A 16,933-nucleotide genomic window follows, 5' to 3' on the forward strand; every position below is an offset into this window, starting at 1 on the left:
AACTGCCACAATGTGTCAACACGGCGATGGCAGATGTGGACAACAGAACCGTTGGTAGTGGGCCCTCCAGGTCAGCCCCGGCTGGAGTGGCCCAGTGTCACACAGCCTTTGGGGGAGTCCCCTGCTGTCGGCAGGGGGGGGCTCAAGGCCTTCTCATTAGCCTCTCCCCCTCTCCGGGGCCTGGCCGCCATCTGTACAGAAGACCTCCCCGCCACCGTGTTGAGGGATGCCCGGCGCCTCAAGGTCCCGCTGGCTCGTCTTCTGGTGGATGGACCGGATGGTCTCCCTCTGCTGTGCTGGAGCCAGGCGGGGAGCGAGGCGGGTCCGATGGACGCCCGAGGCCCTAGGCCAAGGCCAGTGCACACCAGGCCTCCTGGCACAGGGTCCCGCCGAGGCCAGCCTGGGGGCCCAGGGCTGCAGAGGGGAAGGCAAAGTCCTCGGGCTCGAACTTGAACTCCAAGTGGCTGGGAGCCAGGGGGTCATTCACCTGGCCAGAGGCCTGCAGGGGGAACAGGGGAAGCACGAGAATGGAGGAATGGCCAGTAGGCCTCGCTTGGCGTAGGGAGCCCTCGGGACCGGGACGTTTGTCTTAAGAGGCCTTCTCAGACCCTGGAAGAGGGCGGGAGGCCCCGTGTGACAGACAGGACAACACGTGAGGGCGTTCAGCCTGGAGCGTGCCACAGGTCAGCTGCTGGAACCAATGGCCAACTGAGTGCCCAGCCCTGAGGTCCTTCCTGGGAGAGGCCCTTGGGGGCGCTGATGGGGGTCTGACCCGGTGGGCGAGTCAGGGTTCCCTGAGGAGGTGCCCGGGAGCCAGCTCTGGGTCCCCGGTTCCACCTCACCTGACTTACCTGGGAGGTGACGCTGGACCCAGGGCACGAAGGGGATGCCAGGTTGGATTTGGGTTTCAAAGTAACTGCTGAGCTCTCAGTGTCCGGGACAGCAGGCGGGGAGGCCGTGGGGTTCCCTGTGCTGCATCCTGGAAGGGGGGGCACATCCAGCTGTACTGGTCACTTAACGGGTCAGAGGGACTGGGTGTGGCACCCTCGACCTGCCCTGCTGCCCCTCAGCTGGGTAGGCTCGCACCGCCCGGCCCCTCCCCAGACCGGACGGGTCCCGGGGCAGAATCAGGGGTACTTGTGCTTTGGGAGGGCAATGCTTGAACTAAACGTGCAAATCTCTAGTGGTGGAAATTTGCGACACTCAAAGCGACTCCAAGGGGAGAACGTGTACCCCGCAGGAGGGCTGGGGACTGGCCTCTTCCTGGCATCCCGATGGGCCCTGGTCCCTCACACCTGAAGAGCCCTTGGTCTTCGCAGCGTTCTTGGGCTTGCGTTTCCGCGTCTGGATGCTTTCCTTCTTCATCGCCAGGGGCCGAGGCACCTGGCAGGGGCAGGCAGGGGAGGGTGACTGGTCCTGCTTTTCTCACCCTTGGGCCTCTTGAATGGCCACATGCCCTGATGTCAGCCCTGCAGAGCTAGTCACTCTGGGAGGTGACCGAGTCGTCAGAGCCCTTGGTGAGCTGCTGGCCCTGGGCTTGGGGCCTTCCTCCCGGCAAAGTGGGCAAGAGCCAGTCCAGGCCCAACCCCCCAGAGCTGTAGGGGCCAGGAGGGCTCTAGGGACGCACAGAGGCCACACCAGGGGCCTTGCCCCTGTCTCAGGTTGAATGGCTGCAGACCTGCCTCAGCGACGCTGAGCCTCAGTAGGCCCATCTGTGAAAAGGGCCTAACGGTAACAGCATAGGCCTGGAGCGCGCAGTCAGTGGGGGCCGCGCGGGGAAACACGCTCAGCCCCGCTCTGCCACCTGCCTCCCCAGGGCCCCGTGTCTCACGTGACCCGAAGAGGGCAGCCCCGCCCCTGCCTCCCCCCTCCCGTCCACTCTCCACGGCCCCATGCCCCGCCCCCAACCCGCCCCGCCCCCGCCCCACCCAGTCCTCACCCGGGCCCCTGCCCCACCCATGGCCCGCCTTCCCCTTTTCCCCCCCTTCCCCCCTCCACTCACCCCGCCCCGCCCCATCCAGTCCTCACCACCCCCACATGGCCCCGCCCCTGCCCCACCCATTCCCCCCCTCCGGTCACCCTGTCCCCGGCCCCACCCATGACCCGCCCCTCCCCATTCACTCACCCAGGCCCCGCCCCCCCAGCCCTCACCCCGCCCACCCCGTCCGCTCACCCCGTGCAGCTTCATGTACAGACCGCAGGCGTTGCATACCGGCTCGCCGTCCGCGTTGCGCCGCCACAGCGTGGTGTTGGTCGTGTGGCAGTTGCTGCAGCAGAGGCCAGCGCGGCGGGACGAGGTCTGTGCACGGGGGAGGCTGGTGTGAGCCGGGGGCCGGGGCCCTGCTGCTCCACCTCCCGGCCAGACGGTGACGCTCGGAGACAGGAGCACTGGACCCGGAGTCAACCAGGGTCCGCCCGAGTCCCTCCCCGGGAAGCCGAGGCCACATCCTGACTCTGTCTGGAAGGTGGCTACTCTTACTGGACACGATTTGAATTTCCTCTCCCTGCCCGGCCCTCTCTCCCATCTGCCTCTCGGTGCCAGGAGCCACGCACAAGGGGGCGCCCTCCTGCGGCCCACCCCGGCCCCGGGATCCCCACCCCCGCCAGTCCACCCACCTTCCTGGCATGGCAGGGGGCCTTAGGACCTTCCCCAGGCTGCCATATGTAGCAAAACACAAACAAACAAACAAAAACTACACACACCAGGATGCCAGCTAGATGCGAACTTCGGATATGCAACAAATACTTGGCAGAAGTGTGCCTCCGTGCAGTATTTGGGATATACTCACACTAAAATGCTAGTTGCTGTTTATCTGAAATTCACATTTGACTGTCTTGTGTGTGACCCTGACCTACCCCTTTGGGCTGCACCGAGGTCCCCGCTTCCTGCACCTCCGCTCTCCCCATCCAGCTGCTCCCTTAGAGCTCATACTGCTGTCACACCTCCCAGAAAAGTTGCACCATCATTGAAAAGTAGGAGTCCGAACCCCTCCCCTTGGGCCATCATGCCTCCTCATGCTGAATCCTTCCTACGGAAACACTCAGGCCAGGGCACAAAGGTGCCAATGCGGGGCCTTGAACGTCAGTGCTGGTTTTCAGCGGCACTCACAAGTACACACACAGAGCTCGCCTGCACCTCCCACAAACGTCCTCACGGTCGCCTGTGCGTCTTGCGAGAAGAGAAGCCTCAGTTCCGCCCCGCAGCCGCCCCCCCCCCACAGGTGTGGAAACAACCACAGGTGGAATCGATGCCGTGTGTGTGTGTGTGTGTGTGTGTGTGTGTGTGTGTGTGTGTGTGTGTGTAGAAAACAGCCCAGAAGTCCAAGAGCCGTCTCTCTGTACCCTGGGAGTGCAAGGGAAAAATCTGGAACCTGGATTAAGCAGTGAATTCTTTCTTAGTGAACATAAATTAAAATTAATAAAAAGAGGGGAAGAAAGGACCTGGAAAAAAATTTAAAAAGTTTGTTCGTTTGTATTTTCCTCTCCCCTCATCGGGCTGTGTGCTACGGATGGGGCACCGAGGCTCAGAGATGCTGCTGGGCCGGAGGCATCGGGGTGGACGGAACCGCCCCCCTGAGCCCAGCGCACTGCGGGGACACCTCCCCGGTGCCGTCCCTACCCCGACAGACGCCCGAGCCTCTGTCCTTCCTCGCTGCCTGCACAAGCGGCCAGGCCTGGCCACTCTCAGGGCCCCCTCGCTGCCAGGCCTCCCCCCCCCCCCCCCCCCCCCCCCGCTGTATTTTGTTTTCTTCTTTGGTCTGTTCTTTTCAAAAGAAGTTAAACTTCAAAGCCTGCTGGCTGCAGCAGCTCCAGGCTCCGCACGCGTCTGATTCAAGTGAAGAAATCAGGACACTGGGCGGCCCAGCCAGGGCGGGGGGCAGGGCCCAGCCGGAGCGGGGAGCAGGGAGAGGGGCCGCTGCTGCTCCTCGGCTGGGAGGGGTGAGGCCAGCTCACACAGCGAAAACCACTTTTCAAAGTAAGAGACGCAGCTCGAAACTCACAACAAGAGGTACAGCGGGGGGAGGGGGGACGGCCCCATTTCAAGTGGGTCCCCTCATCCCGCTCTCGGAAAAGGACACGGTCGACGCTTAACCTGACAAAGCGTGTGTCCCTTGCTGGCCAAGGGCAGACCGTGCCAGGGACGAGCCTGTGAAGCGGACTGTGCAGGAAGGAAAACCCGGGGTCCTCAGTCAAGGTCCAGATTTGCTCCTGGAAGGATGCGGGGCCCCTTCCTGGAGGTGGCGCCGCCGGGGGCCCTCTGGCCTTGGCCGCAGGGCTCTGACGTTGGGGTGGGGTGGGGCTGGGTGGGGGAGGGCTCTGAGCACCTGGCCACACAAGCAGGCACGCAGGGGTCTGTGGGGCCACCTCAACTCTCCCCACTCGCTCGCCCACACTGACAGAAGCGTCAGGTAAGAGGTCCGTGCCTGTGACTAAGGATGCACCCAGGATGCAAAGGGCAGAAAAGATATGAACTCCTTTGGGACTGGGGGTGAGGCCTAGGGGGTGGTGGACGCACACTTGTTATTGTCACATTCCTGTGTTGTTGGTGACAAGTTTCTAGAACTTCTGTAATCATTTGAAAGAAGGTTAGGACAATTCTCTCTGGGGGCATCAGTGCTGGCCACCCATGAGGGAGAGTGAGGCATGAGCAGGGACAAGTCTGGGGTGACTGGCCCAGCCCCGCCACGGCTGCCTTGGGGCCTGGGCTCTGGTCCCAGCACTCTCCGAGAATCTCTGAGTTTCCACACGAGCCCGGCCCCGCCAGCCGGGTCACCCTCCCTGAGTGCCAGGCAGGAGCCCAGAGACAAATCAGAGGAAACCATCCATGAGAAGCCAGCTCAGAGGAGAGGGGAGTAGGACCCCTCTAGGAACACCGTCCCCCCTTCCTAGGCTCGTCCCGCATTCAGATCTGCATGGGCCTGGACGCAGGGATGACCAGCTGACCACCCTCTGAGGCCGGCCGCCTCGGGGGGGGGGGGGTAAGTTGAGGGCATTCTCCACCCTACAAAGCGTCCTTAAAGCTAATCATTCCTTGTGCCCCGGACCAGGACGCGGAGGCCACACCAGTCTGCAGAGCGGGCTAAGGCCTGTCCAAGCACCCCACCTAAAGTAATCTTTCCAATGCAGCAGGGGGACAGTGGGTGCAGGGGCCTCGGGGGAAGACCCAAGACAGGTGCATCACCAGCGGGGGCGGGGCACACGGGAGCCCGAGGCAGACAGTCCCAGGCCCTGCTGCGCCGGGCTGCTGGGGGAAGCCACTCTCTGAGCGGCTGGAGCCCGGGGGTCATCACAGGGCTGCTGTGAAGGTGAATGCCTCAATGCCTCATGGCCCTTGCCTGCTTACCCCCACGTCAGGAATTTTCTGCTGGGAGGTGAGCCCTGTGAGGGGTGGGGGGCAGAGACGGGAGGATCCGAACCTTCTCTTCCTGTTTACCAGTGTTCCCATCCCCACTCCCCGGGGGAGAAGGGAGGGAGCAGAGGAGCAGCCGGCCTGGTCCCTGGGAGTTGGGGGGGGTCAGTCCCCCAGGACACCTCTGCTTTAGCCTGTTTCCCCATCTGTGAGGGCCACACCAGGTGCCAAGCCAGTGTTGTACATGTGTGTGTGTGTGGGGGGGGGAGTGGGCATGATCACAGGGGCAGAAATATAAGTGAGGAGGTGATATGGATTCTGAGGTATCCCCTCCTTCCAGAAGGCACGGTGTGGGTGGAGGGGAATTAGGGGACCCGCGGAGCCCCAAACTCCAGGCTAGAACAGGGAGAGAAAAACAGTGGCTTCCCCCAAACTGCCTGGGTCAGTGCTGCCTCCTGCCTGCCTGGTCTGGAGCCTGGATCGGTCGGGCGCCTCCACAGCCCAGGTCTGGGTTTCCCGTCAAGGGCCAGCGACTGAGCACCAGGCAGCCCAGAACAGCCACCGCGGCAGGCAAGCCGGGCCCCCTGCAGCAGCCTCCAGGGACGAGCCCCCCACCCACCCTCCGATGCACCAGAACCGGCCAGAGCCGGCTGACCGGCCACGACAGGGCTCACACCAGCATTAGAGCAGAAGGCCCGGCATCCCCAGAAACAGCCATGCCCGGACCCAGGACTCAGGAGTCACTGTGGCCTCACGAACTTTAGACAGCTTGCAAAGGCGGGCCCTGCCACGCGCAGAATTACTCGAACCTCCAAGTTTGCCGGTGAGACAGCAGAGAACCAGTGCCTCGAAACCTTCACACAGCCTCCGGGGACTCTGCCCGGCTGGGGGCAAAAGTGAGTCCCCGGTCCTCTCCGCTCAGCACCCAGCCACACGCCAGGAGAAACCAAAAGTGAAAACAAGTTTTGCGAACGGAACCACCGCAGACCCGGTCTCAGCTCCAGCCCCCTGGTATTGGGGGGAAAGTGCTCCCCAAGAGCAGGGGTCCCCAGGACCCCTCCTGCATTGGATTTCAACCCCCTGCCACAAAGCCACCACCCAGCGGCCACCTTTCTCTCCAAACCCCACGCCCGGGCCATGTCACTTTGCACCCCCTGCCACCCTCGGAGCCGCAGGGCTGAGCCCCAGGAGGCCGCTTGGGTCCACAGCCATCCTGTGCCCCGGGTCCCGGGCAGAGTCACCGGGTGGCCCCTCTTCGGGGGAGGCCCACAGACCCAGGGCAGCACCGCCTTGGGCTCAGTGAGCCCAGCCCTTCTGCGGAGGCGCGCAGGGCAGGGCAGGGCCTGTGGCGGGGCCTGGGCCTCCCGGCGGCTCCCGGATGGATGGCAGACAGCGCTCCCAGGGCCCTGCTGGGGCACCCAGCCTCTCTGGGGACTCAGCTCGGCCCCCTGCAGGCGGCACTCACCAGGCGCTTCTGTGGGCGCACGAGCGGCCTGTTGACTCCGTTCATCTTGTGGTAGAGGCCGCAGGCGTTGCACAGGTAGTGGCCGGTGCCGTCACGGCGCCACAGCGGCGTGGACAGGGCCCCGCAGTTGACACACTCGCGACCCTCGCCAGGGAGCTCTTCCAGGAAGTCCGGCACTGGGGGGACAGGCAGCTGGTCGCGGGCCGAGGCACTGCCCTTCCCCGGGGGCCCAGCGTCTGCTGCGTCTTCCCGCTGTGTGTGCCCCTGGCTTTCGTTTTATTTTAACATTTATTTTGTCTAATTTTACTTTAAAGCTTAACTTTACATATTATAAAGTTTGTGCCAGATTAAAAGAGAAGCTGGTTAGGGTTGCCTTGCAGGGTGGGGGAAGGTAAGTCAGTCAGACCCCCGGGCGGCAACAGAATGGTTCCCCTTAGAACCAAGGTGTAATTTTGATCCCCTGGGGAGGCGGAGTGGTCAGCACCGGCGGAGGGAGGTGGCCCCAGGGCCTCGGCCTCTGCAAAACGGGACGTTAGGAGGGCCGGGCTGAGTGGATGGTGCCATCCCACGGAGCCTACAGCCCCTGCCTTTCCTGTGGGCTTTGCTGGGGTGGCGACCACCGTGGAACACAGCTGGGCCTGTGCCACCGCTCAGGGGCCCGCAGGGCAGAAGGGAGAGGTCCCCGGCTCCCTCCCCGGCGGCACCGGGTGCCCTGTGGGGGCCGGGTGGGGGTCAGTCCTGCGGGAGCCGCCCTGGGTGACGGCGGAGGGGACCCGCTTCCTGCGCCATGGAGGCAGTCGGGGCCGAGGCGGCTTGGGGGTGGGCCTGCGAGGCTGCACCCATGAAGTAGGGTGGCCCAGGGGCTTCCCGCCTGCGGCGAACACAGGCGTGCACCCCCGCCCCCCCCCACCGGAGTAAATGCGCCTGAGGGGCCTGGAATCCGATTATCCAAATTGGCACCCCGGGGGCGGGCGGTGAGCCACTGAAGCCAGGTCTCAAATTAGAATATGTAAACATTCTAGAAGGAGCAGAGTGTGGCCGCTTACTGAAATAAATCGTATTCTGAATTTTATAAAAACCACTTAGAAACTTCTCATAAGAGCGTATGAGGTGAGCTCAGCTGGTGAGACCCAGGGGGTTGGGTTCAGAAGAAAGGAAGCCCAGGACGGCAGTTTTGGTCTCAGGGTGGGTGACATTGTGGCAGATGCTGTATTCTGCCCGCGTGTACTTGTCCCTCAGTTCTGGGCCTGGCGGGGGTGGGGGGTGGGGGCGGCGTGGGAGCCTTGGCCGGTTCGGGACTGCACCCCGGTAGGCCCAGCACCCAGCACCCCAGGGTCGCACTCACCGAAGGTGGCTCTGCGGCTCGGGAGGCCAGCCGGGCGGCCCTGGAGGCCGTGCAGGACGCTGCTTTCGAAGGGTCCGGAGGTCCAGGACGGGGCCACCTCGGTGCTCACGTAGGCGGGGTAGGCGGCGGGGTAGGACGCGCCCACCGGCCGCCCCAGCGGGGCCGGGTACTGCTCGCGCGCCAGCAGCGCGCCCTGGTAGGCGCCGCCGTCCCGGGTCCCCGCGCCGCCCCCACTGCCGGGCCCGGGGGGGCCGTGCGGAAAGGGGCAGGCGGTGGCTCCGGGCGGCTGGGCGGCCGGCGGGTGCGGGCCGCCGGAGCCGAAGGCTGAGGAGTCTGCGGCCGCCGCCTGCGCCCAGCCGGGGTGCGCGCCTAGCCCGGGGGCCTGGGGGCCCGGCTCGCACGCCGGCAGGTAGGGCAGCATGGAGGGGACGCGCGCGGGCGGCACGAACACCGGGGACCCGGCGCCCGGCGCGTGCAGAAAGGCGCCCGAGTCGGCGTAGGCGGCCTGGCTGGGGCTCGGGGCCAGCGCCAGGCTCTGGTACATCTTCCCCGACGCGGCCCGGACCCGCGGGGAGGGGGCGCCGGCGTCGAGCTCCCGGCCGCTGTGAGCCGCCTCGGCGCCCGCGTCCCCGCTCCGCAGCGGGCCGCGGGGTCAGCACGGCGGGGCGCGGGTGGCCCCCGGCGGCCCGGGCGCAGCCCGAACGCCGAGCTCACCTCCTCCACCGCCGGGCCTCCGAGCTTCCCGGGGTGCGCTCGCCGGGGCCCGCGGTCGGGTGGGCGGGGGCGCCGCGCTGGGAGAGGGCGCCGGGCCCGGTGGGGCGCTCACGGGCTGGGGGCGAGGAGCGGAGGGCGCGGTGGTCTCGGCGGGCGGGCGACAGGCGGGCTGGAGACTGGGAGCCCGGGGCCGCGCGGTCCCGCAGGGAATCCCGGCGCCCCGCCGCCCCTCCCCTCCCCTCCCCTCCCCTCCCCTCCCCTCTCCTCTCCTCCCCTCCTTCCCTCTCCTCCCCTCCTTCCCTCCTCTCCCCTCCCCTCCCCTCCCCTCCGCTCCCCTCCCTCCTCTCCCCTCCTCTCTCCTCCCTTCCCGCAGGGTCAGCGCTGGGGCTGCGGCCGCCGCGCCACGTGACCGGAGCAGGCCCCGTCGCCTGTCCCGGACAGGGACGCGGGGCACCCGGCGCCCAGTCCCCGCTGAAGCGGGCGGTGGGAACCAGCCGGCGCTCGGTGGGGGCGCCGGGCCAGCTGGGACGCGGGGACGTCCCCAAATTTGTTCTGGGCGGGGCGGGGGGGGGGAACTCTCGGACCCCCACCCCTCCGTCGTCGCCAGCCCCGCTCGCACCGAGGCCGGCCTGGCGTCCGTTTGGGGCCCTGCGGACGAGTCCGAGAGCCCCAGTCCGCTGCCGCTCGCGCCGTGGTGGGGCCCCGTCTCTGCACCCGGACTCGGGGCCCAGCGCCAGGATCCGGCTTCCACGGGGACCAACCAGCTCGGTGTCCCTGGGCTGGAGCCGGGTGGACGAGGCCCTCCTGCCCAGAGTCCAGCCGGAGTCCCGCAGTTTCCTCAGTTTCTGACCGCGCGGGATCCCAGCGGGCGGGCGGAGGTGAGGGGGCGAAGGCGGGGCGCCACCTGTCTGTGCTCCTTGTCGCCTCGCCCCCCCCCCTTCCCCGAGGATGTTCCCTGGGCCCAGGCGGTGGGGTGGGGAGCGGGGGCTCCGGAAGGTCTCCTCCAGGATCCAGGAGTGTGGGATGGGTGGGAGGCCACCTGGGTCCCTGAGGTGCCCCCTGGCACTCCCTGGGTGGCCCCCTGGTGGCAGCACTGTGGCAGAGATGGCCTTTCCTTCAGCCTCCTGCTGGATGCCCCAGCCTCCTCCACAGGCCCCAAGCTCTCTGCTGCTGTCACAGCACTGACTGGGTGACCCTGGCTGGGCAGGACAGGACTTACCAGAAAGCCCTTGAATGCGGGACTTGGCGCTGTGAGTGTCCTTCGTTTAAGAAATGGGCCCTTGGCTCACCTTTGCCCATGGCACCTCCATGGTGGTCTAGACTGTGGGGCTCTAGGCCTGAGGTGGGGGGGGGGTGAAACGGCCACCGATGCGCCTCTCCATGCGTTCCCTGTGCTGACAGCAGGCAGGGATTTGGGGTGCTCTTTGAGGCACCCAGGGTGAAACTGGCTGGGCTGCCCAGGAAGCACTGTCCTGGGAGGTGGCAGGGAAGGCCCCCCACTCGCACCCTGGCTGGAGACCCCGCAGAAGTTTCCAGGGCAGGCCCCTGATTCTCCACAAGCCTTGTCAGGTGCCATGGGGAAGGGGAGCATGGCCTTGGGGCAGGTGGCCTTGGGGCTCCAGACTGCTTCCCTGCCCCTATGCTCCCCCAACTGCTCCACTCCTCCCCCCTCCCCCACCCCTCCCCCTCCCCACCCCACCCCTCCCCTCCCCCCTCCCCCACCCCTCCCCTCCCCCTCCCCATCCCTCCCCCCTCCCCCACCCTGTCCCTCCACCCCTCTCCCACCCCTCCCCCCTCCCCTATCCCCCCTCCCCCAACCCCCACCCCTCCACACCCTAACCCCTCCACCCTCCACCCCTCCGAGCTCCCATCCACCTACAGGGATGGACTCCTGTGGTGCCCGCTGCCCCCACCTACCTCTGGGGTCTGAGCCGGGGCCCCTCCTTTGCCCATCTCTCTCTAGACTTTGCCAGTGGATCTATCTTTTCCCTCTTTCAGCTCTTTCAAAGTGGGTCCCTGAAGGACGGAGAGGTGTCCCCGTGCTACTCAGGGTCCTAGAAGCTGTGCCAGGGGCGCCTCGCAGCTCTGGAGGGCCCAAAGCAGGTCGAACCCCACTCCTTCTGCCCTCAGAGCCCAGGTTACTGAGAAAGTGGACATGGAAAGGGGGGGGATGTCCCGCCAGTGCCACTGGCGGTGAAGAGAGGCGAGACGGGGAGACCCCACCCCCACCCCCCAAGGAAAGGTCCAGAGAAGAAGGAAAGATCCACGACCGGCCTGGGATCAGGCTGGGGCCGTGGGGCAGGGGCTTGTCTTCTGTACCAGGGATAAGTTCCAGCCTCCGTGGGCCACGTGCTTTGTCTTGTGGTGTTTCCTCTTAATTCTCGCATCAGTCTCAGGATGTACGCGATGTTATTATTGTTCCCGTTACAAACAGGTAAACAGGTGACAGAGAGGTTAGCTAACGTGCCCAAGGTCACCCAGCTAATAATTAAACCGGGTAATTAAAACAAATGCACACCATTCATAAGGGAGGCAATGTCTGGTTGCTTTTTCTGTATTCACCAATCTCTAGAGTGGACATGAATTAGTTTCACAATGAAAAGGCTGAGGCTCTTCTTCCAGGAGAATGTGGAGGCGGGGGCGGGGGGGATGGGGTGAGAGCTGCCTCTAAATCCTGGTCTCCAACCGAGGAGCTTACTCTCGAAAGCCCCCTCACTGGCTGTGCCCCACACAGGACCTTCTGCTGTGTCCAGGGCTGGGCTGCCTCCCCTGTGGTCCTGGGGCAACAGCCCCCTGGGGTTGGGATGGGAGCCCACCGCCCTGGAGCCTAGAGGCTGCGGTGGTATTCCCTGCCCCAACTCCGGGAGCCGGACCCCGTGCCCGCTGTCCCCCACCTTGGGGCGCAGCCACACCCGGGGGGGGGGTGTAGGGACAGTGGTTGTCTGCAGCAGCCTCTGGCCTCTTCACAGATCACTTCCACTTGAACCAAAAAGAAAGGCATCTCAGCCCGAAAGGCAAAGCCCAGGTCCTTCCCCACCCCAGGCCTGCCTTGCCCAGCCTCCCCCTACCCCCCACAAAGGCCTTCTGTGCCACTGACCCTCAGGAGGGAGGCAGGCACCCCAGTCCCCCCACCCCCCGCTAGCCCCTCCAGCTGCAAGCCTGCCTCTCCCCTAAGCCTTTGCCCATACTGCTCTTCAACGTGGAGGACCCTTCCTTTGCTCTCTTTTCTACTTGATGAACTCCTACACATCCCTCAAGGCCCAGCTTACAAATCCCCTTCAGTCTGGCTTTCCCTGATAAATTGCTCTCCCCCCTCCCTTGTGCCGCATCATGTTTTGTGGTCAGTTGGCCGTGTTCCTGTTCGGCCTTCTCAGCAGACACTGAACCTTGAGGAAAGTTTTGGGGCCAGCAGGTCTGAGCACGAACGTGAAGCTGTCAGATCGTTGGGGCTCCACGTTGCCATCTCAGGGCTGTGTGACCTTGGGTGAAATACTTTTCTCTCTGTACCTCTGCTCATCTGCAATGTGGGGGGTGACAGTGGTGCCTGCCCTCCCACTGGCTTTGGGAAGAGTTAGTGGGACTCAGGGTCTGGCCCAGGAGGGTACCCTGCAGGCCTGAGGCAGGTGTGTAGGGAAACCAGGGGAGAGAGCAGAGCACTGGGGCTCCAGGATCTCAGCTGCAGACAGGTAGAGACTGTGCAGTTGGGTTCCCCGGGCCCTGAGAGCAGGACCAGGGAGGCACAGGAAGAAATTTCGGCCCCAGAGGTCAGCCATGAGTGTCCCCCCCATCCCCCACACCTCCCCCGGCTTCCCTCTGGCGACCTGGTCAGGGTGGCTGGAGGGGGACACGTCTCTGATGTGGGGACCCCACCCCCATGACAAGAGGGTTGGCCTGTTGGGCCCCTGGTGACCAGGCAGAGTTCCTCTTCCAGGGCCCTGAGGAGCTGTGTTCAGGGGTCTCGGGGAGAAAGATCCCCAGGATGGGAGTGGCCACGAGCGGGTGGGGGACAGGGCAGGGGGTGCTCCCCGGCCTGCTGGGCTCTGGGGTTTCACTGGCCCAGCGGCTGCCTCCTCCCAGCCCCGGAGCTGAGGAACCAGTCTAGCTCCAACACATATATTGACAGAAGAGAAAACAGTCTCCATTGGTTGGGGGGAGAAGGGGGGTTAGGGCCTCCGGACCTGCTCCCAAGGGGGACCCAGGCCTTGCCTCACCCAAAGCCCGAGGGGCCTTGACCCCTTCCAGGGATGGCCCCAGGCAGGGTTCTTGCCCCCCACACACTGACTTAGCTGTGGCCCAGGCAGCTGTCTGTCCACCCCAGGGAAGGGGTGTGGTGCCCAGGAACTAGGCCCCCAGGTGGGGTGGGGGGCTGTGTGCATCACCCCCGGGAGTGGGGAGGAGGCTGGCCTCGCCTGAACCTCAAGCCCCTCTCGCCTCGTTCAAGTGTGGTGGGGGGGCGGTTAAGGAGAGGAGGCCTGGGGGAACAGGGGGGGCTGGGAACTCAGAGCTCCTTCCCAGTTATTTAGGGCAGCCCTATACCCCTTCATCCAGGGCGGGGCAAAGCCAGGTCAAAGCCCCTTTCCTGTCCTCTGAGTGAACCCCTCTTTCCCCAGGCTCCACCCTTGCCAAGCTGTGACCTGCCCCCACCCCGAGCCTCAGAGCTGCCCCTCAGGGGAACGAGGTGGAATCCACATGGAGGGGGGGGCTTCAGGGCTTTCCTAGCACGCATGACCTCGAACGACAGAACTGACCAGGGAGGTCAGGGAGGATGGGACCTTTGGGGGTGGGACTGGAGGGGCTGGGGCGTCCTACAGCGTGGGAATTCAGCAAGGCCAGGGTAAGGTGAGGGCGCTACCCTGTCCTTAGGGTACCGCCGAGCTCAAGAACCCAAGGCCGGCCTGGGCCTGCCTGCCCCTCTGGCCTGTGTCCCCTGTGCCTAGAGCTGGGGCAAGGGGCAGCCACCGCTGGAGGCAGGGGCCCCGTGCCTGGGGGTATGTCCCCTCTCTGTCGGTTCCCCCTGAGCTGTAGCTAATCTTGCCACTCTCATCAACACCCCTCCCCCCCTCCCCAGTGCCTGCCTGGGCCTGAGATGTCATGTGTTTTAATGCTTTTGACGCTCAGGGCCATCTGGGGAGTGTGGGGTTCTCGCTCCCATTTTACAGATGAGAAAACTGAGGCTTACCCAGAAAGACTGGTCCCAGACCCTGGACGGGGCAGAGTTGGAGGTGGGCCTGGAGCCCCTGTCCCCAGAGACTCTCGGGTCACCCTGCCGGCCCACACGGGGCTCCTCCGGGACAGACAGCCCTTGGAGGGACTTCATCGTCCTCCCCACCCACAGGCCCGGCCGGCGGGAGACGCCGGGCCTTACAAACAGCCTGCACTGGAGATGACCCGGAGGGGCCTCGAGCCGGCTGCTGGGAAAAGGGGAGCAGGAAGGGAAAACAGTTCACGGGCCACAGTATCATTTATGTAACCTAATCTAGTTTCAAAGCCCCTTCCTGACGTCCCTCGGCATTAAACCCGGCAGGCCAGGTCACCAGACAACCCACTTAGAGAGGGGCCCTCTGGGGAGGGACTTAGGTTTGTTTTTGGGGAGATGTAATCACCCTCCGAGGGGCTTATCTCCCGGTTCGGGGGGGACCGTGGTGTGACTGCAGCACTGGCAAATGTCCTGTCACGTGACGAGATATTTACGACCGGCTGCCAGGCCTGGGAGCTCCCCCGGTCGGCGTGCCCACGAGGGAGGGCGTTCTGGAGCCTCGGTGCCGGAGCAGGGACGGGAGACCGGCAGGGGCCAAGAGCGCACAGGACCTGGCCGTCGGGCGGGGGGACCGTGGTGCCGGGGTCTCTGGCTCCTCCGGGCCTGAGCTCGAGTAGGACGGGCAGAGGGACCCCCTCACATCTCTTAGGTGTGAATTACCTCAGCGTGAGTGACATCACGCTCGGTGCCTGGAGACCAGGCTGGGCCACGGGTAATAAAACAGCCCGACTCTCGTGCTGGCCCCGGTGACGGCTCGCTGTCCCGTCAGATCAGCCGCCAGCCTGACCTTGAGGAGAATCGTGTGGTCCCTGGGACCTCCGAGGCCGTGTGTCCCCGACTTTGCCAGAGCAGATGAAAACGAAACCGTATGTTGCCCCGTGGAATCACAGCACTTGACTTAAAAGGGATGCCCCATGGCTCCGGCCAGAGGGGCTCCCCGCTCGAGGGACATTCCTCGCCAGTCCTTCCCTAGACCATGGTTTTGCCCAAGCATGTCAGGATGCAGGATCGTTGTCTATGACTCCCCAACCTCTGTTTGTTTTTTGCTTTGTTTTGTTTTTGCATAAAGCTCCCCCCGCCCCAGGGGCTCTTGCCCTCTGCAAACACGTCCCTTCAGGTCCCTGCAGGACTGTGTTATCTGGAGAGTGTGGAGGGCGACACACGCCCTTAGAAGTAAAAAGTGGCCAAAGGTGGTTGGGGTCTTGGGAATTCTGTCCATAAAAATTAACCCGAAACTGTGCTGGGCTTTATTCCGCTCTCTCTAATCTGCTGTGGGCCTGCCGCCGGCCGTCCTCCCTTGGGGGGGGGGGGCGTCACTGCCCCTGCCTCTGCCCACATCCTGCCTGTGCTGCTCACGGCTGTGATGACCCAGGCTGTGTGTGACCCACACTGGGGACAGCACAGCCCTGGCCGCTCGGCACGGACAGAACGGCACCGTCGGTTTCTGGGGAGACTCCTTTGCAGCAGCCCGAGGGCCTAGACGGGGTCTCCCCGGGACGTTAGGATTCCCACAGCCCGTGTTCCTGCACGCACGCGAGGTCCCGTGTGGACAGCGGGAGCCGCAGCGCTGGTCCCCAGTCTTGGCCCCGTCTGCTGGCATGCTGTGGGTCCTCCTGGAGCTCGGCTGCACCTGCTTTGTGGCGGGGGGGACGGTGCCACTTTAACCTTTCCCCGGGGCTCAGAGGCTGAGAGCGGGGGATAGACCGGCCTCACCAGGCCCTGCTCTTCAGCTCCGGGGACAGCCCCTCGGTCCTGCGTGCAGAGTGTCACTGAGGCCCAACCGGGAGGGTTGGGGTCCTTATGGCCACTGTAAGGGTCTTTGCAGGGGCCGTGCTCCTGCTTGTGGCCCGGGGTCGGAGCTCCTGCGCCGGGCGCTGGGTGCTGACGCCCTCGGTAAACCCCCAAACGTGAACATGCTCGCACACGCAGGCACGCTCACACACGCAGGCACCCACGCAAGCACGAGTCTGCCTGCACGTGTCCATCCTGATGGGCGGAAGGCCTCTTGGGGAAACCCCGGGGGAGAAACCAGTTGGAAGAAACAGGATGGCTCGGGAAATAGCCCCGTCTTCCTTCCTTCCTCCCGCATGCTGTCTTCCCATTTCCAAAATGACGTCAGCTGGGGGGGCCCCGGGAGAATCCACATGTGGGCCAGTGGGACCTGCTCGCTGCCACTTGGCCCAAAAGCTTGTGAATGACAGTGACAGAGGTCCCCGGGCCGTATCCTTGCCTGCTGCCAGCCTCATGGGTAGGGGCACCCTCCGGGAGGGGGGACGAGGGGAGGGGGCCACCCTTTCCCAGAGACGGGCTGGAGCCTTCCTGGGTGCCACGCCGAGGGCCAGAAGGGGCTGCCTCCGGGTTCTGGCCCCGTCCCCTCCTGGTCCCCCCCTAGTCCTGCTGCCTCGTCAGCTCAAAGGCACAGGAACTTCTGCTCATTGGATCCACGGCTGGAGAGACGGCTCAGAGCTGGCTGGAGGAGACGAAGCCACAGGCCCCTCCCATGGTCCCCCCGGCTGCTGGACTCAGGAAGGAGGCGTCGTGGGGGTCGGCGGAGAGGCCCCAGTTAAACTTGAGCTTGGGACAAGCAGCAGTGTTCGTATCAGGACGTGTCCCGCAGTATCCAGGACATATTTATTCCAAGAATGTACCTGTGGTTTCGCTGAAGCTCATATTTGACGGGACGGCCTGTGTTTCATCTGGCACCCCGGGGAGAAGTGTGTCCCCCGCACAGCCGGCTCCACGCTGGTCAGGCCTCCAGAGGTGGGGGTGGGGAGGTGCCAAGCCGGGGTCAGGCCTGCGCCC

General features: G+C 64.8%; 1 protein-coding gene across 2 annotated transcripts; it reads right to left on the bottom strand.

Moving 5' to 3' along the window:
• Positions 1–203: 203 nt before the first annotated feature.
• GATA5 (GATA binding protein 5) lies at positions 204–9,107 on the bottom strand. Of its 2 annotated transcripts, none has more exons than XM_086702657.1 (6): positions 8,161–9,107; positions 6,816–6,991; positions 2,174–2,299; positions 1,296–1,383; positions 852–979; positions 204–499 (listed from the first exon to the last, which is right to left on the bottom strand). In XM_086702657.1, exons 1-6 carry the CDS (start codon positions 8,702–8,704, stop codon positions 344–346), a joined length of 1,218 nt encoding a protein of 405 aa, XP_086558783.1. In that variant the 5' UTR covers positions 8,705–9,107; the 3' UTR covers positions 204–343. The 2 variants fall into 2 exon arrangements, 1 of the variants encoding a protein (XP_086558783.1); XR_015249585.1 differs by having other exon boundaries at positions 364–499; positions 1,234–1,383.
• Positions 9,108–16,933: the final 7,826 nt, after the last annotated feature.

The sequence above is a fragment of the Puma concolor genome, chromosome A3 (genome assembly GCF_028749965.1).
Source record: "Puma concolor isolate L17-30 chromosome A3, mPumCon1.1.hap2, whole genome shotgun sequence".
Lineage (NCBI taxonomy): Eukaryota > Metazoa > Chordata > Mammalia > Carnivora > Felidae > Puma > Puma concolor.